Source organism: Drosophila novamexicana, unplaced genomic scaffold, assembly GCF_003285875.2.
Source record: "Drosophila novamexicana strain 15010-1031.04,08,12 unplaced genomic scaffold, DnovRS2.1 tig00000644-arrow-pilon, whole genome shotgun sequence".
Taxonomy (NCBI): Eukaryota; Metazoa; Arthropoda; class Insecta; order Diptera; family Drosophilidae; genus Drosophila; species Drosophila novamexicana.
This window is the reverse complement of record NW_020824814.1, coordinates 186,954-213,170: the sequence shown is the minus strand read 5'-3', so window position 1 is coordinate 213,170 and position 26,217 is coordinate 186,954. Positions and strand designations below refer to the sequence as shown.

The 26,217-nt window shown below is 41.9% G+C and overlaps 3 protein-coding genes, 1 long non-coding RNA gene and 1 other non-coding gene across 12 annotated transcripts; 4 read left to right on the top strand and 1 right to left on the bottom strand.

The window, feature by feature from the left end:
• The first annotated feature begins 151 nt into the window (after positions 1–151).
• LOC115762740 (prominin-like protein) lies at positions 152–5,372 on the top strand. 2 transcript variants are annotated; one of them, XM_030705077.1, is made up of 11 exons: positions 152–1,057; positions 1,114–1,261; positions 1,314–1,442; positions 1,502–1,689; positions 1,745–1,909; positions 2,377–2,504; positions 2,566–2,901; positions 2,955–3,031; positions 3,558–4,497; positions 4,824–5,008; positions 5,066–5,372. In XM_030705077.1, the coding sequence occupies exons 1-11, from the start codon at positions 367–369 to the stop codon at positions 5,301–5,303; spliced, it is 3,225 nt and encodes a 1,074-aa protein (XP_030560937.1). In that variant the 5' UTR covers positions 152–366; the 3' UTR covers positions 5,304–5,372. The 2 variants fall into 2 exon arrangements, with proteins under 2 accessions (XP_030560937.1, XP_030560936.1); XM_030705076.1 differs by having other exon boundaries at positions 5,063–5,371.
• A 351-nt stretch (positions 5,373–5,723) lies between these two features.
• Positions 5,724–19,392, top strand: LOC115762683 (prominin-like protein). 6 transcript variants are annotated; one of them, XR_004017819.1, is made up of 15 exons: positions 5,724–5,800; positions 12,812–13,291; positions 13,354–13,501; positions 13,755–13,883; positions 13,944–14,131; positions 14,197–14,361; positions 14,427–14,557; positions 14,613–14,948; positions 15,016–15,125; positions 15,184–16,126; positions 16,185–16,318; positions 16,793–16,852; positions 16,934–17,110; positions 18,208–18,466; positions 18,569–19,392. XR_004017819.1 is itself a non-coding variant. In XM_030705005.1 (14 exons), exons 2-14 carry the CDS (start codon positions 12,946–12,948, stop codon positions 18,317–18,319), a joined length of 2,976 nt encoding a protein of 991 aa, XP_030560865.1. In that variant the 5' UTR covers positions 5,724–5,800; positions 12,812–12,945; the 3' UTR covers positions 18,320–19,392. The 6 variants fall into 6 exon arrangements, 5 of the variants coding, with proteins under 5 accessions (XP_030560865.1, XP_030560863.1, XP_030560866.1 ...); XM_030705005.1 differs by having other exon boundaries at positions 16,796–16,852; positions 18,208–19,392; XM_030705003.1 differs by having other exon boundaries at positions 18,208–19,392.
• Positions 7,588–9,069, bottom strand: LOC115762684. The gene is made up of 3 exons (XR_004017820.1): positions 8,966–9,069; positions 7,869–8,242; positions 7,588–7,804 (listed from the first exon to the last, which is right to left on the bottom strand). It is a non-coding gene; the product is annotated as an uncharacterized LOC115762684 (long non-coding RNA).
• On the top strand, positions 12,072–12,144 carry Trnam-cau. The gene has a single exon. It is a non-coding gene; the product is annotated as a tRNA-Met (tRNA).
• Positions 19,393–19,975: 583 nt separating the features above from the next.
• LOC115762752 (prominin-like protein) lies at positions 19,976–25,852 on the top strand. Of its 2 annotated transcripts, none has more exons than XM_030705092.1 (13): positions 19,976–20,178; positions 20,802–20,862; positions 20,920–21,380; positions 21,436–21,583; positions 22,033–22,161; positions 22,217–22,404; positions 22,986–23,150; positions 23,204–23,334; positions 23,409–23,744; positions 23,984–24,093; positions 24,162–25,107; positions 25,382–25,509; positions 25,575–25,852. In XM_030705092.1, the coding sequence occupies exons 3-13, from the start codon at positions 21,002–21,004 to the stop codon at positions 25,762–25,764; spliced, it is 2,850 nt and encodes a 949-aa protein (XP_030560952.1). In that variant the 5' UTR covers positions 19,976–20,178; positions 20,802–20,862; positions 20,920–21,001; the 3' UTR covers positions 25,765–25,852. The 2 variants fall into 2 exon arrangements, with proteins under 2 accessions (XP_030560952.1, XP_030560950.1); XM_030705090.1 differs by having other exon boundaries at positions 20,913–21,380.
• Positions 25,853–26,217: the final 365 nt, after the last annotated feature.

Here is a 26,217-nt window from a genome sequence, read left to right as displayed (position 1 = left end):
CAAGGTCGTCAAACCAAGGTCGTCCAACCAAGGTCGACCACTCAAGGTCGTCCAACTCAAGGCGAGACTCGGGTCTGTTGGATGTGCAGGTAAGATTCAGAGAACACTAACTTTCTGATTTATGTGTAATTGTGTAAACAATTTGACACATTTAAAAAAAAAAACAACAAAAAAAAACTGTAAAACGTAGTGTATATTTTTATAAAAATACACAAGACACACATCACGCCCAGGCCAGAGCTGTCGCGGTCGCGTTTGTGCCAGAGTTGTATGGTCACGGTGGGTCTGGTATTTGTGCTGTTCGAACCGTGAAATGGATGCACGGATGCGGAGCAGATAGGCGGCGTATTGAACACATCCAACAGAATGGCAAAGCAATCAGCTAAGCTGAGGTCTAAGGGCTATCCAAGTCAGGCATGGATTCTTCGGGTGATCATTATCGGATTTTTGCTGCTCACATTGACAGGTTGGATCATGGCCGATGACGCGGATGATGAAAATTACGCTGGATATACGGCTGCTGATCGGCCCAATGATTATGTCCAAGAGGACGACGCTGACGAGGCTGAAAGAGCCGCAGATGATGGTGATGCCGGCGGTGGAGGTGCCGCCGGTGGAGATGCCGCCGGTGGAGGTGCCGCCGGTGGAGGCGGTGGCGGTGGAGGGGCGGCTCCCGCAGCGGGGGGTGGGGATGCCGCAGCAGGGGCCGGAGATGCCGCCGCTGGTGGCGGAGATGCCGCCGCTGGTGGCGGAGATGCCGCCGCGGGGGGTGGAGATGCCGCAGCTGGGAATGGAGCAGCTACTCCTGGCGATAGCGATTTTGCAATTAATAAGGAAGATGTCGGCACCGATTGGCGTTATGGTTTCTCGGGCATGGGCACAACCCACGAACAGATGGGTCAAACACATTGGCCGCCAGTGGATTACACCGAATTTGAATCGAAGGTTCAATACAGAAAACCCGAACTGTATTCCAAAATGGGCCTCGATCCCGTCTTCAACTTCACTCACTATTTGTTCAACAGGACGATGACCGATCAGCCCGCTTTGCCGGATGGTGAGCATTTGACTTTGAGTTGTCCATTGACACGTATTGGAGGCTTTTATTCGCAGGCTATCTTGTTATGAAGTCGACGGATACTCTGCTGTTGGGCCCCAAAGCGGAGATGAACGATTGGCGCGACCTGCTCTGGATGTACTGGACGCATCTCCTATTTGTTTCCTTTCTGATGTTTCTGATCATTATCGTGCCCTTCCTTGCGTGAGTAAATCGAGTTAGATATTAGTTAAATAGATCTGAGATTTGATTGCAGGGTTTGTTATTGTTGCTTCTGTTGCTGTCGACGTTGCCCGAGAGGTTGTCCGCCTTGCACTGGAGCTCGTGATGCCCGTTGTCGGCTTTTATGTGGATTTCTGCTCTTGCTGCTCATACTTTTGCTTTTGTAATTATTGAGAGAGCCTATTTTGTAATTGGACTTGATATTGACTTACCCACCCACAGGCTGGGCAGTATTATTGCCTTGTTGGCCAACATATTGATCGACAAGGGCTTCGGTGAAGCGACGGAATTGATGAAGCGTAGCTCTGATGATACCTGCCGCTTCCTAAACGATATCTCGGCTCACATCAACCATCTGCTTGGCAACAATTTCGAAGAGACCGTCAATCATTTGACCGATATGGTCAACAGTAAGACCCAATTAATTCTGTTAATTGGCCCCAAAATTCTCACTACCATTTGCAGCGGCACCCAATCACATTTTCTTGGATCTGGGCGATACTTCCGAGGCCAACGCAGTGGAAGAGATGGAGCGCATTTTCGATAATATGCCCAAGGCCCTGAGACTTATGATGGATGTGAATGGCATCGAGAAGGAGTTACGCTTTCTAACCTGCCAGCTTCGAGATGGTAAATATCACAGATTTTCATTTCGAATCAGAAGGATTTCCCGGAATATGTCTAGCTCTCCAAGGGAATGCCACGGGAATTCTTTGGGAAAATTCCTTCTGTCTGTTCCTTCCTTTTGTCTAGCCTTTCGATCGAAAGAGATGACCCCGTTTAAAGATCATCCCCCACATATTACTCACTCGCTCGATAAATAGCCTGTCTGACCCTTTGAGCCTATATCTTGATCGGAAGGAAGAGTTTAAATGATGACTCCATTGCCTCCGTCCATTCTTCAGTCTTTCTAGGCCCAAATATATGCAGTTTGGTATAGAGGTTCTCTTGATATTCTTAAGGTTAGAGCCTTGTTTAGGTATATTTCATAAGGTGGGAAAGTAGAAGCATGTGTATGGGAAGAGGGTAGCTCGACGCTGGGTCTAGTGCATCCTCTCCAGGTCGGGCAAGTCCTTCTTACTTCCTTTTCTTTACAGGAGTTCGCGGCGTTAAGCGAGAAGCCACTCAAGCGTGCCTCTTGTCCAACAATTTGAGATGCAACAATTTTTTAAGATTCTCATCAATTGAGTATATAGATAGCACGACCTGCTTGCACATAGATCAGGTGGGTTCCAATCAAAGTATACCAATGCCAATCGATTTACCCAATTTGTCGCCCTCAACAGTTGCCCGATTCAACCTTATATATGGAGGGAATGAAGCAACTCATCAATGCAAAGCTCTCCATGGTAGCCAAGAACTCCTTACTGCGATTGCAGGATGTTAAAAACGCGATAAGCAAGCAGCTGGAGAAGGTGGGGCCGCCGCTTATAACCAGTCTGAATAAGGGGCGTGATGTGTTTATGTTTGAGGCGAACAAGATACGCAACCTAATCGAACGCATTGTCAGCGATATTCATTTCAACACACTCAGATCCTCCAAATCCTTTGAGGGTCTCTACGAAAAGTTTGCAGTCGATCGCTCCCGAATCAACCTTGCCATCTGCATCCTACTCATATTGGTAAGTACGCAACCTTCCGAGATTCATCTCATTGCGTTTTTATTCCATTTTAGATTGTGATCCTTCTGATTATTGCTTTGATATTGGGCTGCTTTTTAAGCAAGAGCCTGGCATCCTTGCTATTGTTTTGGTAAGTGGAGAATTAAGCGAGGGTATTCCAATTGCAACCCGAGCTCATAAAGTATATACCTTTTGTTTTTGTCTTGATCTTGTCCGTGAAAACTTGTCGGAAATCGATTAGAAATTTTCCACATGTATTATGTTCGGCTCGCCGAAGTTTCCTAATAGACTAAGGGAGTAGCCCATTTTTGCTGAACTTGGAAGTACAGAAACTGTTGACCGATTATTAGTTAACATATACATCATATAGTGATCCGATCCGGTCGGTTTCCACATATCAGACCGAGAGACTGAGAGAGAGAAAGAGAGAGAGAGAGAGAGAGATACTAAGAGTCTTGTTTGCATCAAAATAGAGAGATAGATAGATGCGGACATGATCGGTTGTGATCGGAACGGATCCAGACTGTGTACATGTAGGAAAAATATTTATAGAACAATTTTAAGGAATTGTGGTTTGTGCTCGTGCTGGAGTCGTGTCGTGATTCGTGTCTTTTATCCGTACCATCGCCATTTGATAAATTATTCCTGGCTTGCAGCGTCATGATCTTGATATTCTGCGTGTTCTCGTTTTTTGTGTTGGTTGGGCTATTCTACTTTATGCTCGGAATGGTGGCCTTTCATGGTGCCTGTGCACCGCTGAGTGACTCGGAGAATATATACCGTCATGTGGCTAGTGCGGTCGATCTGAGCCGATTTGTGCCAAAGGATATGGACTATCTGGGCGGGCCACAGCCGGTGCAGGTCTCGAATGCACTCAAAGCCTGCCAAATCCATCAGACCATATTCAATGTGCTCTCCGACAGCAATGCATATGATATTACGGATTTGACGCGCATCAGCATATTGGATGACCCCGATGATACAGTAAATGAATTTGAAGAGGACTTCTCCAATGTTGTGCTCTTCACCAAGCAGGAAAAGAAACTCTTAATTGATCATATATCTGGGAATTTATCGTCATACCACAGCACACTCTATGTTCAAAACTTGTGCAGGACCCTAACGCCGCACACCTTGACTGCGGTGGCCGCAGAAATACGGGATATATGCAAGGATCTCTATTCGGGCTTTTATGGAGGCCATTATTATGTCCGCGTGGCCCTGACCAACTGTGCCCTGAGTCTGGAAGCTTACAATAAGGAATGGGTTGGCAAGATCCATGGTCTTCAAGATACCATCAGGCAGAAGTTAAGCAAAATTGATGAACTCATCTTGTACAATAATAATAATTTTGCTGAATCTGTGAATGTGCTGCTTTCCACGATATTGCGCTCGGAGGCCTTTATACAGTCGCGCGGCAAGAAATACATAAGTGAACTCACGCGGAATCTGACCTTATATTGTTCCGAACAGGTCGATATGTACATTGATATGGTTATATCCAAGTGTTCCACAGAAGTCGGCGAATGTAAGCCGCTCGCCTACACATATTATCGCGGTGTTGAGATGATTTGTTATCATCTAGTTGACCCGATTGTGAGTAGAGTATTTTTTTTATACTTTTGAATACTTTTGCATATTAAGCCCTTCATCGATGCTGTTCGAACTAATCGTAAATACAACACAAGCCGAACATATTGCTGACTCGAGTTGGTCGAACATGTTGCTAACTCGAGTTGGTCGAACATGTTGCAGGCTCGAGCAGGACAAACATGTCGCTGACTCGAGTTGGTCGAACATGTTGCTAACTCGAGTTGGTCGAACATGTTGCAGGCTCGAGCAGTTCGAACTTCGTGTGTTGAATCGATGATCGGGTTGATTGATTGAGTATCCAAGTTTTAATACCTTAACCAAAAATATAGAATGCATTTTGGGTTGGCCTCTTGATGTGCTGTACGCTCTTTATACCCCTCTTGTTTGTTATCCATCGTTTAATGTGCCTGTACAAGGTGTACGAGCCGTATCCCAGTCCACGTCACAACACAACGGGGGCAGGAGATATGTCCGGTGCCGCTGGCATGGCCGTGGTCGGGGCCGGGTCTACCAAGTAGGTGTTACATTTGTATATTTGATTTATTCATCCAACTGAAAATGATTGCAGTAGACCTTATTCGACGCCCTCGTGTCCAATTTGCACGGGTGCACCATATGTTCCGCCGCCAATTGTTACCTGTGGCGGTGGTCAGCAGGGCTCATGCCCATGCCCAGGTGGTGGTGAGAACCGCTCTCCTGGCGGAATGGGCGGAAGCTGTGTTGTATCTTTGCCTGAGAATATGCCGAGTGAAAGTTATGTGGGGAGCGATGCGGCTATTTTTCAATCCAATAAGCGAAAGAATGACTAAGTTGAATCATTGATGATTTAAATTTAACGGTTGACAAGCATTCAAATGTAACGATTATAATTTCAAATATACGTTACAGAAATGCATCGCAGTTTTATTGGTTATCGGTTTCGTTAAGTTTTGTGCATTGCGGTAAGAAAAGAAAACGCTAAGAACGTAAGTGTAACGGCACAGAGTGTAGCATAATTAATCAGTTCTTATAAAAAGTGAATACCTTTTACTAATGGAAACACTAAACATAATAAACATTCCAATTTTCTTTATCTCAACATGTGTAGGCACCGTCTTTCGTTTAAAAATTATCGGAACTAATCGCAGCTTCTCTGTCACTTTCATATCGATATTTCAATGCTTATAAACGATAGTTGAACTCTTGCTGAAATTTTCGTAATTATCATCTCTAGCTGTAGTTGTTGTGTGGTACGCGCGTCGGAACGAACGTCCGACGACGTCTCAATTCTTGTCGAAATTGTGTTAAGTGCCCCTTTAATCAAAAGGTGATTGGCCAGTGAATACAAACGAATTCTGAATTAAAATAATACTATTTTTGCATTATGAAATGTGTAAACAAAGTGTCGCATGTAAACTGACCCAGACCCACCACCATTCGTGCTCTGCGCGCTGTGCAAACAAAGAAAAGAATGTTGTGATGGCAGCAGCAGCAGAAGCAGCAGCAGCAGCGGGCGGTGCAATAGATACACACACATTCATACACATGCACATGCTATATACGTATGTATGTATGAAGTACATGAAAACACAGTTGCCAATTGAAAAAATTTATTTGTGCCTTTAAAAATTATTCATATTTTTTATGAAGAAGAGAAAATTGTACATATTTAATATTTCCACGTGCATTTGCTAATTTAAATTCAATCAAACTTCATTTATGTTGAAATATGCATACTAATGCGTGCATAAGAATATTAAGAACAGTGTAAATTACATACATACATATTTGCATGTAAATACGCATCTCGATTGTGTTTTATGCGAATGTGTATGTACCTACATACATATGTATGCACATAGTTTGACCCACGCACAGCTGCAATTCCAATTAGAATACGGGGTCGCGTAAGCAAACTCAGGCCACTGGAAGCTGTAGAGCAGCCAAGGGAAGGGCGGGGTGCATGCTTCCGCTGGCAACGAAGTGTGTACTACAAATCAAATACATTTGTGCAAATAAGCTGTGGGCTTACAGTTATTTATTTAATTCGTAAGATTATCATATTTATAAATTTCAATCAAAATGAAAGTGTTGTCCAACGTTCTAAAGGCTGTTGCCTAGTTGCAGTCGCAGTGCAGAAAGTGTTTCGTATTGCAGTAACATACACATGCACACACACACACACCCAGGTGTATGCACAGCGTTCTTGGCTTTGTGCATAAGTGTATGTGTGTAGCATTAATGACTAATTGGATTTGGAAGTTGCCGTCAGCCAAATGATAATTTTTTTAGCTGTGTATGTATGTATGTATGTGTAACGAGAAGAAGCTGAGACAAAGACACACAAAAAGAAAACCGTAACTCTTGTTGTTGCTATTCGTGAGTGCGATGAGTGCGTTTCTGATTCAGCTTGTTTATTACAATTGGTCAGGGTGAGGGTGAGGTAAGGGTGCGGGCGAGGCTGAGGCTGAGGTGAAGGCAACTCTCGCATTGCGACGCTCTCTTTTTTTTTGTTCATATTGTTTTGTTTTGAGGAATTATAGAGCACTGGTGCTCTGAATGGAACTGCAGTCGTGCTCTCACACGCTGCAGCCTAAGATCGGAAGCAGGGCATCATAAAAGCAACAACAAAAATGAAATGAAAAAAAAAACAGTACTTACAGTGAACTCAGTGCTAGGTGGACAATGCATACTAGAAAATCTCTGTTATTCGAAATTCGATAAGAGCTTTCACTGTGTGTATGCCTATGATATGCGCAGACACAGAGACGGATACATCCCTGACCTGTGTAAAATACACGCATACATGCAGCATATGATGTGCACATATACATAGATGTAAATGCCATTACCTATATTCCCATGTATATATGTATATGCGAGACGCTGCACGCGTCTATATAGTAGCTGCTACCGAAACCCACATCAAGTGGCCTATGCGCATGTACTATGTATTTATAGGAAGCGACGCCGGCATAAGCACTCACACACACACACACACACACACAGACATATATATACATCTCTGTTTTTGGGAACATTTGCATTCCACACGCCTCGTGCATGCGAAAACATGTGAAACTAAAAACAGTTATCTTTTGGATTTCGAAAGAATGAATACATTGTCGTTGTAGTAGTGCGATGTTAATAGGATAGGGCTCATATAACGGAACTCGTAAATATTAATATTGGGTTATCTTGTAAGCTTATGCTTCATCCGTGCCTAGAGCTGGCATTTGCTGCTCCATAAGTATTCCTTTTCAGCCTGCTTATTTTGTTGTCCAATCTGAGCCAATCTAGGTCGACTGATATATATGTATGTATATATTACCTGTTGGGAAAGGAAATTTCTTATTCCCAATAAATATTCATACTACGTGTGAAAACTAACATACCCCTTTCAGGGTATAACAATGCCAATATGCATGTAATGCCAACCATAACCTCACAAATCATGCACTTTTGCTGAGGTTCTCTTGATGCAAGTGTAACTGATATTTCCTGCACGTCTCTACCCCCTCTCTCTCTCTCTCTTCTTCGCTCTTTGTTGCTTGTCTGTCGAGGTCTGAGCATGGGCAACATTTTCTATATACTTGTCTACGCTCATTGTTTGCCATCTGTCTCGCTCGCACGCGTGCTTAATTTCAATTGAAATTATTTCTTTGTGTCAGCTTTTGATTAGCCACCGAAAATTGCGGTTACTCTGGTCTCAGCTGCTGAGTCACATGGCCGGCAAACCAGTTTCTCTTGACCAGCGCTTCCACCGGTTCTTTAAAAAAAAAAGTAAATAAATGAATAAATGAAAATATATATATATGTATATCTGTTCATCAAATGACAGCGAACCAGATTTCGTCCAGCTAACAGCGCTAAGCTTCCGCCCAAAAGATCAGTTTTCCATTTAAACATTGTTTTAAGCAGCCTTTGGAAATGAGTAGAAAAGAGCATAATGCTCATGTGTAGACATGCATATGCAACAGGCAGAAGACAATCTGGGATTTCCTAATTCTTATATATGTATATTTTGTATATATGCTTCAAGAACTTGGAATCTGGCTACATCTTAGAGATATACACAGCTCGAGACTTCAAATATCAATAGCTCACCGCGTTATCACGAAATTTCTTTTCAGATTAAGTCTGTGCTTATAATAGCTAGTGGCTCCTATACTCTAGGATCACAGATCTGATATTGGTAACAAAAACTACACATTTTGGCAGGTATAATAGACTTGTGGATTGGTATATACACAGTTCTGTATGCCATGCTGAAGCTTCATTAGATTTTTCATAAAAATCGGACTATAAGCTCCGAAGTTGGTGAAGAATGCATTTCCCATACATAGGGAGGCACAGCTAGCCTTAGCGCGAATGTTTGTATTGTCAGCTCAGCATTGTGTCCAGGTTATCTTCTAGTCGGTCACTCCCGACTACTTGCTTATATAAAAAAACAAAAACATGCTTAACACATTAAATATTCCAAATGCTTTACTTAGCTGTTTCTTTATCTGAAAGAGGCAAGGTATGCGCAAATTACTTATCTACGAATTATCTTACGAATAGCTAATTTTGGGCTCACAATTTTTCTCCTAATTTAACAAACAAGAAAATATATATTTCATGGCCTGTTTATATTATATTTTTGCCTGTGAATTACAAGCGACAAATAGCCTGAACACGCATGGCAACTTACAACCTGCTTGCAACCTACTGGCAACCTGCTTGCAAATCTCTGCTTGCAGTAATCAAATGTTAGATTGAGCAGAGTAAGCCAGCTTATTTTGACCTCAATAAGTTCGATTCATACTTCTTGGCTTCAAGTCGCTTTCACTTAAAATAAAGACTATCCGTGTGCGAGTGCGCGTGTTTGGCTTGCAAATATTTGACATCAACCTGGCTTCTCCTTTTTTTTTTTGGCCAGCTTTTATAACTTTTTTCTGTTTACTAAAAATTCCATTATATGTATATACACGGTTTTTCTTTTAAATTTACATTATAGCTCAAGGCCAAACCGCTGATATGAGTGTTTTTTTTTCTTTCATTTTATTTCTTTTTTGGTAAACAAACCCGACAGTTATTCAATTAAATGTGTGCTTTTTAAGTCGGTTCTCGGGAACTCAGCAATTTGTGCTGATAAACAATTCCTAAATTTCAGTTGGTAAATGTGTTTATATGAATGTGTAAATAATTCTTAAACACTCGTCAGACCCAAGTCATATAATTTTTCAGGTTTATTTCATCTCCAATTATTTGTTTATATCTGTCGTAATTCTATGACTAGTCCTGACTGCGCCACACCATCCGATATTGATGTATGCAAACACTTTCCTATAAAATAAGTCGTATCTACTTATAAGTACATATGGGAGTGTTGCTTAAGCGAAAGGTATCTGGTTGCGGTAAAAAACCAGTTAAGCTTGGCGAACAGCATCAGACAGATAAACTGATTCAATTCCAAGAAGTAGGTCGTCTGTTTGGCTATTCGTTTGGTTTACTGCGTGTTCGATGAGTCGTCTATTTCGTAAAACAACATATATGGACTTCACCTGTGTTGATTAATGCATTTTTAAATATCGCCTTACTATGCGATTCTCATGAATTCCAGTAGACCCTATAGGGTTTCGTACTTTGTTTATAAGTTAATATAACACGTTGTAGTTGCAAGCCAATTGGCTTTCTTTTTGTATGTATGTATGTATGTCTACATACATATTTGTATATATGTGTGTGTGTGTGTCTACAGTACGCCCTCGTTCAACGCAACCCAATCAAATCGGGCCAGTTTCTAAAGCCCAGCTAACATTTTCTGTTGCCCAACAGACCCGTTTTGCACGTTACGAATTGCAAAACAAATATACTTCTCACTGCACTACAAATTCAACAGCAAATGTCTTAATAAATGTAGCCCTACTATGCGATTCTCATGAATTCAAGGGAGCCTCACAGGTTTTCATGCTTTGCTAGTTAGTGAAGTGTTGCATTAAACAGTGTGTGGACAATCTACTAAGCTTAGGTTCTACATGGTATGCTTGTGTGTGATTATACATATATATATATATATATATATATATATATATATATGTGTGTATGTATTATATTTGCATATGAAGGTGGGAATGTATGTTTTTTTTTTCTCTAATACATATTCATTTCTATTTTAAAGTATTCTATGTTTCAACAGTTATGGATATGAAAAAATCGATTCGCAAATTCCAGCTTGACAATTTAAAAATAAATAATTATTCGGCCAAAGTAGGGAAGAGTTAGGCTCGAGTTAAAGTATATATATATATAGGAAATTTGGAGTTTTTTATGGAAACAGCAGCCGCCCTTAAATCGTTGGCCGACACCTGCTACAAACTGCGCATGTGCTTATTATTATCACGTCTGCAAATGAGTTTGTTTTGTTTTTGTTTAGTTGCTTTCCTTGTTGTTGCTGGCCGAAGCACAGCATTCAAGAACAAATCGCTTATGTGGTGTGCTTTTATAATAGCGTTGACCTCTCAGGCCCCTATTTGCCCCGGCCATGCAGCAGTTGCCATGCGATGGCTTCCAGCTTTGTTTTCTGCTCATGTCAAGGCCGTTCGAATGCTCGGCTCCTCTCGTCAGCTCGTCAGCTCGGGAGGCGTGGGTATACATATTTTTGCTGTGCAGAGCATTTGGAGCACGAGTCTGCCAATGCTTGAGCTGCAAATCATACATAAAAACGAAATATACGCAATTGACATGATAAATGCGCTTTTAATATCGCCCTACTATGCGATTCTCATGAATTCAAGTAAGCCTTATGCGTGTTAAATTTACAAGTTGTCTACGCAATCAACTAAGCTATATTTGTGTATGTATATACTTTAACATTTACAAGCCATTTGCCTGATGCTTGACAAGACAATTAACCAGCTGTTAACTAATGTGACACTTGAAACCATAAGAAAAGCTGTCAATTGGAGCTGCGATTGCAAAAAGCAAACAGCAGTAAAAAGTGCGCATAAAAAACAAACTCAAGATAAGCAGGCGTCGAATGCAGGGCTCTAAAATGTGTGTGCGTGTGTGTTTGCTGCGACACCTTCTGTGTTGGAGGGGGGGCGACAGGCCAAGGCAAGCGTAAATGGGGAACCACAAACATCGCCCAGCACCCAGAACCTTCATCATCATCATCATCAGCACTTGGCAGACCCTTCTGTGCCACTAGCTCCCTTTGCCCACTGTCCATTTGAGTTCAGCTCCCTTCAGCTGCGCCCGGGGCAGTTCATGGGGTTCATTCAACTTTGTGCTTCTCTTTTTCTATGCACGCATATCAAGAGACAGTCTCGGTATCAGTTGTTTTTTATAGTCTGCATTTGTGGTTCTTTTATAGTCATTGATAATGCTGCCTTACATGTGTGTGTGTGTGTATTTGGCCTAAAAGTATTTTAGACTCTGCTCAATGTTGTTATTTTTATCATTATTATCAAATTTTTTTTTATTTTTATTTCTACATCGTGTTCTAAATTTATTTGTTTGCAATATTTCCTACTAAAACCTGTTTGAGAACATTCTGCCAGTTCGTATCAGCAAAGCCACAGTACAATTATGTGTTTGCCGCTTGGGCAGATATAGCCTCGGTGGCGCAGTAGGCAGCGCGTAAGTCTCATAATCTTAAGGTCGTGAGTTCGAGCCTCACCCGGGGCATGTAATTTTTTTTGATTTTTTAATGCTTTCCATTATGCTGCTAGCTCAAAAAATTAATTACCTGAGTTCAAGCCTCGTTTGAAGCATATTTGTCTTAATATTTAAATATTTTCCTTTTAATCTTAATGGCGCGAGTTCGAACCTCATTCGGGACATGCACTTTTTTTGTAATGCTTGTGCTGCCAATTCGTATTCTTAAGAACGTGAGTTCGAGCCTTGGGCGTCTTTTATTTATTTTATATTTTTATTCGAGTGTTAAGGATAATTTGTGAAATATTTATAAAATATTCTGTGCAACTTTTTGCAAGCTCTTGTGGCATCGACAAAGTTGTAAGTGAAAATGGAGGCTTTGCCCCCTTCGTTGATTGTTGTTCGCTTCATTTTTTTTTATTGACTTTAATTGATGTCAAGTGGAGTGTTTGTGCGAGGGAGGCAGTTGAGCATTTGTGCTTCTTCGTTGCGTTAAGCGATAAGAATGCGACTAAGCCGTTTGCCACATTTGCGGCACACCCACAAGGCGAATGATATATTGATATGCATTTGTATTTTACTGGCCTGGCAGGCATTAATATACATATAAATAAGGTCGGGACATGCTAAAATCGTATTAGCAGGGAGTGTAGTCCCATTCAGAGACACGTTTATTTTAATCGTTTCTATTCTGCAGTTCGCTGACGCATGAAATGGATGTGCTCGCCGGCGGCCAGAGGAACCAAAGCTGGAGCCAAGCGTGTTAGAAGCATTTCAAGAGCGTAGACCGACGGCCACATTTAGCGTAGACACAGGATATACGGCCACAGAATGACACCAGCTCCGGGTGAACATCTCAAGTCCAAGACGACACACCACAAAAGCGGGCTTGTCTTGGCAATATGCAGTCTCAGCGTGATTATGTCCGGCTTTGCCCTGGCCACGTTAATAAGCCCAACTCACGCAGACGAGGGAAACGCCGAGGTGTGGCGCGTGGCCACCGCCCACGAGAAGCTCGGGCAGCTACACTTCTCCACGGCTGAATTCACCGAATACAAATCAAAGGCCAACTATACCAAAGAGCCGAAATACTCCACTAAAGCCATGGATCCCGTGTACAATTTTACGCGCTACTTCTTTGGTTTTATCCTGCCGGATGAGGCCGCTATTCCGCCAGGTGGGCTACTGTGTGAAAACCCTATAAATTATATCTTATATTCAAATCTCTATTCCTGGCAGGCTACGTGGTCGTCAAGGACGGCAACTATTTGGCCTTGGGCCCGAAGGTGGAGAACAATGACTGGCGCGATCTGCTGACGCAGTACTGGATGGTGCTCATCGCGGTTGTTATCCTGGCTATCCTGGCAGTCATCATGCCCATCATAGCGTAAGTAGAGCCTTAATTAAGTCGGGGGCTCCAGTTTACACTTAAATCTTTAATTTATAACTGCCCAAATATGGCAAGTCATGGGAATTGCAGTATTAAAGATGCTCGCTAACTTTATCGCTGCCCAAAATGGACATCTACCAAATATGGTTACAGAAATCCAATTTTTGCAGCCCAAGTTATTTGTGCCTTGGGGCTGAGTCACTCACAACAAGAGTTCTTCATTCAAGACAATTTTTTTCTTATTTCACAGCGTCTGCTATTGCTGCTTCTGCTGCTGTCGACGCTGCAAAGAAGGATGCCCGCCCTGCGACAGTCAGAAAGACGCTCGCAGGCGCTGCTGCTGCGGTTTATTGCTCTTGTTGCTCATCATTGGAATTCTGTAGGTTCTAATCTTAGTTTATACGCAATAAGCAATTAATTGATCTTCATATATTCTTAGTTTTGGTGTCATAATTGCATTTGCGACCAATCGATTGCTGGATCGCGGCTTGGAGGAAACAACCACGACAATGCGACGCGGCAGCCAGGATACCTGCACTTACCTAAAGGATGTGTCGGACCACATACATCATCTGCTCGTAAATAACTATGGCGAGATGGACAAACATCTAAGCGATATCCTAACAAGTAAGATCTAATATACAGACGTAGCCCAAATTGATATATTAACTGAATCTTTTGACTTCTTGCAGATGCTCATACTCACATATTTCTGGACCTAATGGATGCATCGGAAGCCAATGCGGTATATGACTTGAAGCGCATATTGGAGAACATGGAAGAGGCGCAAAAGCTGATAAAGGAGGTGGATAAATTGGAAAAGGATTTACGTTTCTATGGCACACAGTTGCGCGACGGTACACACAATCGAATTATTATTATTCATATTATATTACAATTAATTTATTTCGATAATTATTAGGTGTTCGTGGCGTTAAGCGCGACGTTAACTATGCCTGTGCTGTGCTGTGCGGCAATCGCGAATGCCTGCACTTTTTGAAAAAGACGGAGATCGAGTTCCTCGACAATTCTAAGTGTCTACAATTCGATCAGGTGAGATTTGAATTCTTTAATCAAAATCTGTTTCTAACTCTTGCTCCATTTGCAGCTGCCAGACACCACGTACTATTCAAAGGCCATCGAGTACATCATTGCGAAGAACAGTGGAAAAACGACCAAAGAAGTGATCGATCGTCTTCAATATGTGGGCAAGAGGATTAAGGCTGGCATAGATCCTCTAATACCACCGATAATCCGTGATATCCACAATGGACAGGAACAGTTCCGCACACAGGCAAACAATATACGCAGCATGATAGATGCGGCAATTAGCGATATTCACCTAAATACTGTCAGATCCACAAAGACATTTGAAGATGTTTACGACAAATATGGAGCTGATCGCAGCATCATCAATGTCATTGTCTGCTCTGTGTTATTAATCGTAAGTGCACTCTAGTCGATAAAAAAACCTAGTCGTATTCCGATTCTCATCGCGTATTTTATTTCAGATTCTCCTGTTTCTAATTATTGCGCTGATCTGCGGCTGTTGTGGACGTCGCCGACGTGGCTATCGCGATGACTGCTGCAGCAAGGGCACGGGAGCTTCCTGTCTCCTACTGTAAGTGCCTACAATTGTTCCTTTTTATACCATAAACTGGACCTTATCTTTATTGTAGCGCCATGTTGCTGATATTCTGCGTATTCTCGATTGTCGTGCTGGTTGGCCTGTTTTACTTTGTTGTGGGTCTGGCCACCTACCAGGGTGCATGTGCGCCGCTGCGGGATCAGGAATCGAATGCGCTGTTCCGCCAGCTGAATTCAATTATTGATCTCAATCGATATTTGCCAAAGAGCGAGCTCAAGTCGGAGACACCGTTGCCGCCGCTGCGCATCTCGAATGCGATTCGGGCGTGTCAGGCTGACCAGTCGATCTTCAAGCTGCTGCAGGAAAATGATTTATACGATATTGACGATCTAGTGCGCTTCAAGGTCATCAGCGAAACGCCTTCGGTGCCCATATCGCTGGCAAATTTGGACAACTTCACCATACTCACGGAGAAGGACAAGCGTGACCTGGCAGAGCTGCGTGGCAGCAATCTCTCCAGCTATCACAGCAAGGTCTTCACTGACGTCATGTGCACTCAGTTGACGCCCGTGGACTTGCCCACAATGGCCAATCAGCTGAAGGAGTTGCGAGCCAGTCTCTGGAGTCAGTGGGGCATTTACGACTGGGCCCGAACCTCCCTTTACAACGAGGCCTATAACCTGCAGAGGTATCACGATGAGTTTGTTGAGAAGATCAAGAGCATTATAAGCAAAATGACGGAGAAGCTATTGAAGATTGACGAACTTATATTATATAACGGAAATGCATTTGGTGAATCCATAAAGAAACTGCACGAATCAACGGAACGCTCAGAAGTATTCCTGCGGGCTCATGGCGAACAGTATGTCAGTGGACTGCGCGAAAATCTGACTAGTTACATCAAGGAACAGGTTGTGCAATATATCGAAATGGTCGTGGACAAGTGCCACGGCAACGTGGGAAAATGTGCGCCACTTGCCCAGGTCTATAATCGCAGTGTGGACTTGATATGCCATCGTCTGGTCGATCCAATGGTATATATACACTTGTATAATACAAAAATATTTATTAATATTTCGTTTTTCTTTTTAGAATGGTTTTTGGGTGGGCGTGCTGCTCTGTGGCGTGCTTTTCCTGCCCGTACTGTTTGTGGCCCATCGTTTGCTGTGCTTATACAAGAAGATTGATCCGTATTCGGCGCCACCGGTTGCCATTGTCGAGGGCGGGTAAGTCGTCCGCTGTTGTTATGTGTCCGGTAATCGAAGAAGAGAAATGTTATGTTCGTTTTGCATGGCCTTGCTTTGAATTGGGAGCTCTGCTTCGAGTCAGCCGAATCAAACATGTGGCAGAGTCGAGTTCGGACTTCGTGTGCATGAATGTTGGTTCGATTGTGTAGTCGAGTTTAATGCAAGTGAATAAACAGATGCATGGCTCTAACTACAATTAAACAGTCAACATTGTGAGCCCTGTATCGAGTCAGCTGAATCAAACATGTTGCAGAGCCGAGCCGAGTTCGAACTTCGTGTGCATCAATCTTGGTTCGATTGAGTATCGAGTTGAATGCACTTGAATAAACCGATGCAGGGCTCTGCCTAGAATTAAACACTCAACATTATCAATTGATTGGCCTAATTTGGAATCATCTCACATGTGTTTCATTTTCATTTCATCGCTAACCCATCGCCACATAATGCACGCAGCAGCGACTATCTATACGATGCCTATAGCGAGCGCGAGCGCGAGCACGTGCCACTGGCCAAGTAAGAGAGAAGGCAGCTACCCAACTGCTTTGATTGATTAACTCCCATTCACGGATCGTGTTTCTTCTGCTGTTTTTTTAGTGTGCCAAAGAAGCGACGCAAGGCGTACGATCGACGACGCGAACAGCAGGAATACTATGAGGATGCATCGCCGAGCGTGTCGCGTGTGGCACGTTCCGGAGCTGGCGGTGGTCCCGGCGGCGTTGTGGATGCAGCTGCCGGCAGCAGCAATATGCGCTATAACGATGTGGCACCCACGTAAGTGCCACGCTGTCGCGTGTCCCGCCTTATAGATATTGCATATAGCTAGAGTTAAGAGTCGTCATCGTCTAACTCGTATAACTAACACGAATTAACTGAGACATAGACAGTAACTGGAATAATTGTGGCTAACATTTAATGGCCGCCGAATTTAATTGCTATTTTTTGGTTTCGTTTTATTTAGCGCTAAAGTTGCGGCTGTAGATACAAGGCCAAAAGCACTGGCGACAGATGGTTTCTTTTAGGCATATCATATCATCCGAAGTGCAAATGGTTTGGTTTACATATCTAGTCTGTATATTATTTGCTTATGTAAAAACTCCAAAGCAGTTTGTGTGTGCCAGTGTGTGTAATGTTGTGTGTAATCATATCATGTTTGCTATATAGCCAGTCCAAAGAACATTAACTGGAAACACCTCATTGCCTCATTCTCAACACATTTCACATTTGCGCTGACAATGTTTCTCCTTTCATGAATAACTACAACTTTGCCCCTTCGATTGCAACTAACTGCTTCTGTTTCTAAAAGCAAAACCACATTTGACCAACAACTAATCGAAAGCCGGCAAGAAAGGCTATTTTCGGCACGCCGAAGATTTAATACCCTTGTAGTAATGTTTGCAATGTTTGCCTAGAGATAGAGTAAAGGAGTCTGATGTTGATAAATGCCAAGGTTGCCAAGTTTTTCATAGAATTCTAGACTAATTCTTTATAAGGCAGCTAAATGGTAAAGTGATCCGATCCGGTCTGTTCCGACATTTGCACTGGCCACAACAAAAAGACGAACATCTACCAAGAGACTGTTGGATATATTGACTCTGCTGTGGAAACTTATCATAGTTTATAGGTCTGGAGATGTCTTCATTCCTGAGCTTCGCACATTTCATGACTAAATTAAAATGCCCTCTGCAAGGGTATAAGAAAACAAATACTAAACGCAGCTGTTGCCTCTCTTTAAATGTTTTTTTTTTGTGTTGTGCGTGAGTCGTCGCAGTTGACGTTGAATCAAATTCCAATGCGATAAGAACTCACATTTCCATATTTATATATATATATAAAAATATTTGTAACCAATTTGAATTTTGCGTACACAGACACTGGGACCACGAGCCGCCGCGCTACCACAATCCGCCCGTGGCGCCGCCATCATCCGAATATGAGCGACCTCCGCCGTACTATTATCCGGGTGCCTCCGACCAGGATTAAGCATTGGACGGCGTTCAAAAATTTGTCGATCTAAGGACTTTGTTGGGCTGGCTTTAAGAGGAGAGATATGGCAAATGACGCATCGATTTCATTTTTGCAACAACAACAACAACCCAATTTTTACTGAGACTGTAATTTTAGTTGAAAGTTAGTTCTTTATTTAGAGTTATGTAATTTGTAGCATCACGTGTTGAAATATTTTCTATTTTTAATTATTATTTTTTTTTTCAATTTTTGGAACTTTATTAGACGACGATCTGCCAGCGCAATGCGAGACAATGATATGAGAGTAGGCGCGAAAAGATTAAAGATTAGTTATAAACAAAAGTAAATCACAATACTCCATAAACAAACACAAACACATATATAAATATATGTATATTGTTAAAACACATTGAAAATGTTGCCAAAAGAATAGCATGAAAAGAGTCGAAGAGTAGGAAAAGCAAGCAATGCGATTGGGTTGAAATCTATTTGAATATGCACAGCTAAAGCATTTAATAAGTTAATGTTCAAAACAACAGCAACAAAACAAACAAAAAAGAAACAACAAAAAGACCACAAGAAAATATCCCAAAAGAACTCAAGAGATAGATCTCACAGCTCTCATGAACTTGAATGTAACCCATAATATTATTGTGCACAGCGTTTGCAGCCCCACAATAATCAAAACGATATATATATCTATATATATATTAAATCGCAGACCCGATAATTTTATGGAACGTCAAGTATATATATATATAAAATTAAAACCAGAACTGCCATTTTAATTTAGTGGATCAGAGCAGCAGGCAAAACTCACACAAAAAACTCTGTCTGCCATTTTTGATGCATTTAATTTACGAGTGTTTGTATTTATTTTCCAAGAAACTAATACACACACAACCAGACTTCCTTACAAAAAAAAAAAAAGAAAAAGAAAAAACAAACCCCAAGAAATCGACGCAATGAAACTTTATAATATGAACGTGTACTTTGAATTGTCATAGATTTAGTAAGACAATGTTTCAATCTCTACTAAATACAAATGTTTTAAATTATATAAAAAATGCTGGGCAAACTGCAAGTAGCCAAAATAATAATTAAAATTAAAAAAGAAAGAAAAAAGAATTAAAAAAAAAACTAAAAATTTAAAACAAAAACAATGCACACATACACACGTATTAAATATGTATTTTAGTTAAGCATTATCTATATAAAAAAAAAAAAAAAAAACCGAAAAAACCAACAAGTATTTATGAATGTATGTAATTTTCATATTATTTACGTACATCTCATGAATTTTCTGCCTATGTCATTTTTAGTGTTATACAATAAGCCAATAGTATGGAATCAAAGTTTTAAAGCTAACAGAAAACCAATTACTGTGAAAATATAAATACAAATAAAAATTACAACAACAAAATGTCACTATGCTAAGTCTGGAACTCTGCGATAATTCGGAGCACAGGTTCAACTGGAAGCTTGATGTCCTGGCTGGATCATGACTGGATCCAGGCAGACAGATCTACAAAAATACCTTTAACAAATAGGAAAACAATTAACGTCAAGAGGACTCGCCCGCTGCCGTGGTCAAGTAAATATTGTAAAACGATTTGTAGACCATATTTGAACTTTCATTCCAGCTCAGCTCGAGCCAGGCCGCCTTTGGCAGTCTGTGTTACAATTGTCACAGCAAATTCTAAAAATTCATCGAAAAATGTCATACATCTCATCAGTAATACAATATCAGTTGAACCGTGCCGTAGCTCCTGCAAATTATCTAATAGATTGTGATGACACCTTATCTTAAAGCGCTTAAAATTTAAATCAAGCTGAAGAGGAATTAGATGCGAATATTCTTGCTTTTCGTGCTGGTGAGTAAACTCCGCCTAGCTGCTTATTCTGATTGTAGGTCTCTATTTTATGCATTAAACATTATGCTGAACTGTGTGTTGATTTTATAATCACAAATGTTATGGCCACAAGGCCATAACTTTTCTAGATTCGACAGCATTGCACCAAGTTATGGTCATTTGTATGCTTGTTCTCCCATATTAAACTTTTAACTTAACTTTAACTTTATATATGTTCACAAATATGTCCTTGTGTGTGCTCACATTTTTCTCTAATACCAAAGGCAGACAAGGTTAACTTTGATAGCTACGACCCCCACTGCGTTGCAAATTGAAATGACGCCTTCCTATGCGATTCTTATGAAATTAAGTAGGGCTTACATGTTTTCATGCTTTGACAATAAGTAAATATCAATCTTACAATTTTTGCTCACTCTCTCTAGCTTTGTCTCTCTCTTTCCCTCCTCTCTTTTGTCTGATTCTTATTTCACCCTCGTTGCAAATTTATATGATGCCCTTCTCTGCGATTCTCATGAATTAAGTAAATATCAAACTTATACATTATCTCTCTCTTTCTCACGCTATTTCCCTGCTCTCTCTTGTCAGCTTTATTTCTCACCCGATCTCTACTTTTGTTCTTTTAGTGATGCAAATCTCTCTCTCTTTCTCGCTCCTCTTAACAACTCGTACGTTTGTAATTTTTGGGTAAGCACACGATGACATATGTGTATATATAGTATGTTAAGGAAATTTAGAACTAAGCACGGTCTGGTATATGCATATACATATCAAGACCTGCGAGCCTGGCATTATCCCTTAACTGATTAATTCAAACGGAAATTACATGAGAATGCCACGAGATTCATCCAATTACCTGAAGTCCAGGACGAAACGCCGCAAAAGCGTGGCATCTTTGGCAATATGCGGCATCAGGATAATATTATTTGGCTGCGCCTTGTCCACGTTAATGAGGCCAACTCACGCAGTAGTCAAAGAATTGACAGCCGAAGAGGGCAGTGTCATAGAGCCGCGCTCGGACCATGCCAACGCCGGCGAGCATCTGGGACATCTTCACTTTCCCTCGACAGATTTTACCCCATTCGGATCAAAGGCAAACTATACAGAAGAGACAATTTACTCGACTGCGTTCACAGATAGTCTGCACAGTTTCACCCACAGTCTATTTGATAAGATCGTAGTCAGACGGCATTCAATACCGCCCGGTGAGTAGATTAACAAACTTTAGTTGGACCCGTCGTAAGAGCTGCTGCATTGTAGGCTACATTGTGGTCAAGAATGGCGACACTTTCGCTCTGGGACCCAACGTGGACAAAAATGATTGGCACACTCTTCTAGCGGAGCATTTTGTAGCATTCCTCTTGGTGATATTTCTGCTCATCCTTATAATTATCATGCCTTTTTTGGGGTGAGTATGCGTAAACTTACAAGAATTCAAGTGAAACCGTGCTGCGAGCCAGAGTTTGAACCAGCGCCCGGTTCAAAACAGGCTTGATGCCTTGCTGAATAATATATTTATACCCTGAATCCATTAAAAGTGGGTAAAAAGGGTGTAATGTGTTTGTGCAAATGTATCTAACAGGCAGAAGAAAGCATTTCCAACCCCATAAAGTATATATATTCTTGATCAGCTTCAACAGCCAAGTCGATCTAGCCAAGTCCGTCTGTCTGTCCGTCCATTCGTATGAACCCAAGGAATTCAGAACCTAAGTATAATATCTAGAGATTTGAAATTTTAACTTTTTGAGAGTATACAAATGTATAGTACCATAGTACAATAAGATCTACTGGCCTCATGTACATGTTTTCAGAGGATTCCCTAGTCCAGAGCCTCTTACTGGTTTTATCCTGTTACAGGGTCTGCTATTGCTGCTTCTGCTGCTGTAAACGTTGCTCACAAGGATGTCCGTTCTGCGATAAAAAGGACGACGATTGCAGACGCTTGATCTGCGGTATTATACTCGCCATACTTTTAATTGGAGTTCTGTAAGTCTTGAAAGCAAAGCGCCTCAACACTTAGATTACCTTAATCCCTTGCCAGTTTGGGAATGATCATTGCCATTGCCTCGAATATATTATTGGACCATGGCTTTGAATACACAAGAGAGACAATGCGTCGCGCCAGCCAAGACACTTGCACCTTTCTGCACGATACATCCAACCATATTCAACATTTGCTTGTGCGTAACTATCAGGAGATGGATACGCATATGACCGATATTTTAATGAGTAAGATTCCAATTTATAGAGTTCAATTTATTTTTATAGCCCTAAAGACATTGAAATGGGCGATATGTAAGAGGTAGAGTGCATATGTTCCATGATTAGGACAACAAGCTGTGTAGATCTATCCGATTCGTTTGTCCGTCTGTAAAAACCTAGAAAAGCTCGAGACTAACAATGTCATATATATATTCGCAGAATGAGCCCCTTTTGATGCATAACTCAAAAATTTAAGAGCTTAGCAGAAATCTAGTGTTTGGGTTCTTGTATTATATACACAGCTACGATATAATTTAATTTTTGCAAAACTCTTTCAGTTCGCCGTAGACTTTGGTATAAACACACTTTTGTATGCCATATTTAATCCTTCGAAATTTCATAATAATCGGACTATTAAAGCCCGAGTTAATCAAGAATTCATTTGCCGTGGAGTGTGGTTCAGGGATAAAGCACAGTTTCTGCTTTAAGAGAGAGGGAAGCTAGAATGTTTTTAAGGGTAGCTCGGCTCAGGGTATTCTCTAGTCGGACACTACCGACTAAAGTCCTCTCCGGCTAGTCGGGTATTTATATTTTTCATATTTTTTCAGATGCACATCATCACGTATTCCTGGACCTGTTGCATAGCTCGCAGGCCAATGTATTGTTTGATATCGAGCGCATATTGAATAGCATGCCAAATGCGTTGATTCTGTTCCGGGAAGTGCACAAATTGGAAAAGGATTTGCGTTTCTATGGCGCACAGCTGCGAGATGGTAAATAATATTCGACCTTTGGGCTCTTTATGATCCGTTTCTGATTTCAACAGGATTGCGTTCTGTTAAGCGGGACCTGTCCTTTGCCCTTGCTGCACTGTGCGGCAATCGGGATTGCCTGAACTTCTTGAAGAGCTCGAATATCGAGACGATGGATACCTCCAAATGTCTGCACTTCGATGAGGTATTGATTCTAGTTTCTAGGCAATGTTAAATCAAAGTCTTCTCTTCCTCTCTCTCTCTCTCTCTCTTCCGCAGCTGCCCGTGTCCTCCAAGTATATTCATTTGGTCGATGAGCTTATTCACAACGATACGGCAAGAATACCCAACGACGCAATTGATCGTCTCCAGGCAATAGGGGTATACATTAAGCAAGCCATCGATCCTGTGACCCCGCCCTTAATACGCGATCTGCACGAGGGCATCACTCAGTTTCACAACCAGGCCCAAAATATGCGCAATATCATCGATTCCGTGATAAGCCACATTCACTTTAAAACGCTCAAAGGAACCAAGTCGCTCGACGATGTCTACGACAAATTTGGGGTCTATCGTAGAGGCACCAATCTACTTATCTGCGTCATGCTGGGAATCGTAAGTGTTCTAACCAAGTTTAGTTATTACTATTAACAGAAGCGCAAACATAAAACAAACTTTTGGGGCGCAATTCCACTTTATAGCATAAATCTAGCCTTAAATATATTCAAGCATGTTTTTTAGATCCCAAATTTGGGTTACAATTTAAGATTATTTTCAGCAGAGCCCAAGGCAGGGCGCTGGTTCAAATACCTAGCAGTGTTTCAGGTGATCTAACAAAATGTATTTCCTTTCAGGTACTCTTTCTACTTATCCTCGCGCTGATATTCGGCTGCTTTGGGCGCCTCAGACATAGCCAGGCCGTGATCTTCTGCAGCAAGGGCACCGGAGCTATCTTCCTGTTTTTGTAAGTGTATGGAAGGAGTTGTCGCAAACGAAGAGACGTCGCTAACATGTCCCCTTTCCTGTACACAGCGCCATAATATTGATATTCTGCGTGTTGTCGGCCATCTTGCTGGTTGGCCTATTTTACTTTGTCTTTGGCCTGATCACGTACCAGGGCGTCTGTGCGCCGTTGCGGGATGAGACAAAGAACGCGTTCTTCCGCCAGATGGACGCGACCATTGATCTGCAGCAATATTTTCCAAAAAACGATTCGAACTGGCAACCACCCGCACCATTGCACATTTCAGCTGCCATCGAGGCGTGCGAGGCGAACGAGACGATTTTTAATCTGCTGCAGCGGAACAATTTGTACGATGTCAACGATCTGGTGCGCATAGAAGTTATCGCAGCTCATCCAACGCCAAATGGAACCATATTTCCGGCGAATGTGTCCACCTATGAGGTGCTCACCCAGCAGGAGAAGGACGGTCTTAATGTGGCGGCGCAGAGCAATCTGTCGGACTATCACAGTTCGATATTCCTAAAGCATTTGTGCAAAACGGTGGCACCCGTCGACCTGCCCAGAATGATTACTCAGCTGAGAGATTTGCGATCCGGCCTGCCCAGCGTTTGGGGTATCTACGACACGGCGATAATTGCCTTGGGCAACCAGGCATTCGCCCTGGAGAAATACAACAAAGAGCTCGCGGATAGGGTTCGATCTACTCTCATTAAAATGACCACGAAACTACTCGAGATCGATAGACTTATACTGTACGAGGGCAGACCGTTCGGCGAGTCTATCGAGAAGCTAATCCAATTGGCGGATGCCTCCGAAGTGTTCATCAGAAATTCGTCCGAATCGTTTGTCAATGGACTACGGCAGAATCTCTCGGTTTTTCTTGAAGATGAGGTCGCCAACTATATCGAAAGGGTCGTAAATTTCTGCAATCGCGATGTTGGACGCTGCGCACCACTTGCCTACATATATTACCGTGGTGTGGACCTGATTTGTCATCGACTTGTCGATCCTATGGTAAGCTGATCACATTTCACACACATACACATCGTTAACAGATTGTCTCGAAGCCCAAACACCTTGTGATAGGGGGTCGAAGAGGGGTGAAGTTGCTGGATCAAACTCATTTTCAAAAATATTTCTACAAATTCATTAGACATTTGCTTTACGCTCTTCGCACAATAATTTAAACGAAAGTTTAGTTATCGAGAGGTTCCACTCTCTCTTCATTTTCAAGTAACTTATTATTTATGTTTCTTGATTTATTTGTCTATTTTCCTTTTCGCCGTAGAATGGCTTCTGGTTGGGCGTCCTGATCTGTGGCGTGCTGCTCCTGCCCATCCTGTTTGTGTCCCATCGCTTGCTGTGCCTGTACAACAAGATTTATCCGTCAGCAGCTGTCGCCGTGGCCGCGGGCGGGTAAGTCTTACGTCTTCTGTCTAGTGCTCCAATTTCAGTCAACGCTGTCCAACTACTGCCCAAAGCTGTCCAATCTGCACAGGCGGCGGCCTACCTGGATTACCTCTATTGCCAATTACCTTCGGTGTATGCAATGAATTGGATGACAATCGTTATACGGATAGAAATGCTGCCGTCAGGTCACCAGCAGCTGCTGCGGAGGTCGAGAATTCGGAGTTGGTGTTGTCGATGAGCAGCAAGCATAAACAAGAATAACAGATTACAATTTAACTAACACCATATTTTCTTGCCCGTTCTTTAAATGTATATTTAATCGAATGTTTTTTCTGCATTGTGAATATAACTAAAGTAATATATTTTTCACATAATCAAATGTACGAACTACAGGCAATATTTAATACCAGGCACACAGAATCGACAAATCATTTATTCGATGCTAAGAGTTGCCGCTGCTGCTCGCCTGGTATACAAAATAATAACTTGACTGCAGTCAAAATAAAATACCAGGCGAACAGAATCGACCGTTCGTTTATGTGACGCTCCTGTTCATCTAAGAGCTGAGCCTTCGGCCTGCTGTTCGCCTGGTATACAAAATAATAACTTGACTGCAGTCAAAATGAAATATCAAGCGAACAGCAAAGGCAGCTTCCTAAAGTCAATGAAATACCAGGTACAAGAGATCAAGAAAGAATTGATTTGATTACTCAG

Excerpts from the sequence above, each read along its gene's own strand:
- LOC115762683 (XM_030705003.1), top strand. The coding sequence starts at position 12,946 with ATGACACCAGCTCCGGGTGAACATCTCAAGTCCAAGACGACACACCAC. Across the intron at positions 14,362-14,426 it reads TGGCACACAGTTGCGCGACG|GTGTTCGTGGCGTTAAGCGC; the intron begins GTACACACAATC and ends GATAATTATTAG. Across the intron at positions 16,127-16,184 it reads ATCGTCTGGTCGATCCAATG|AATGGTTTTTGGGTGGGCGT; the intron begins GTATATATACAC and ends TTTTCTTTTTAG.
- LOC115762740 (XM_030705076.1), top strand. The coding sequence starts at position 367 with ATGGCAAAGCAATCAGCTAAGCTGAGGTCTAAGGGCTATCCAAGTCAG. Across the intron at positions 1,690-1,744 it reads TTTGACCGATATGGTCAACA|CGGCACCCAATCACATTTTC; the intron begins GTAAGACCCAAT and ends TACCATTTGCAG. Across the intron at positions 2,505-2,565 it reads CCTGCTTGCACATAGATCAG|TTGCCCGATTCAACCTTATA; the intron begins GTGGGTTCCAAT and ends CGCCCTCAACAG.
- LOC115762752 (XM_030705092.1), top strand. The coding sequence starts at position 21,002 with ATGAGAATGCCACGAGATTCATCCAATTACCTGAAGTCCAGGACGAAA. Across the intron at positions 22,162-22,216 it reads ATACTTTTAATTGGAGTTCT|TTTGGGAATGATCATTGCCA; the intron begins GTAAGTCTTGAA and ends ATCCCTTGCCAG. Across the intron at positions 23,151-23,203 it reads TGGCGCACAGCTGCGAGATG|GATTGCGTTCTGTTAAGCGG; the intron begins GTAAATAATATT and ends TGATTTCAACAG.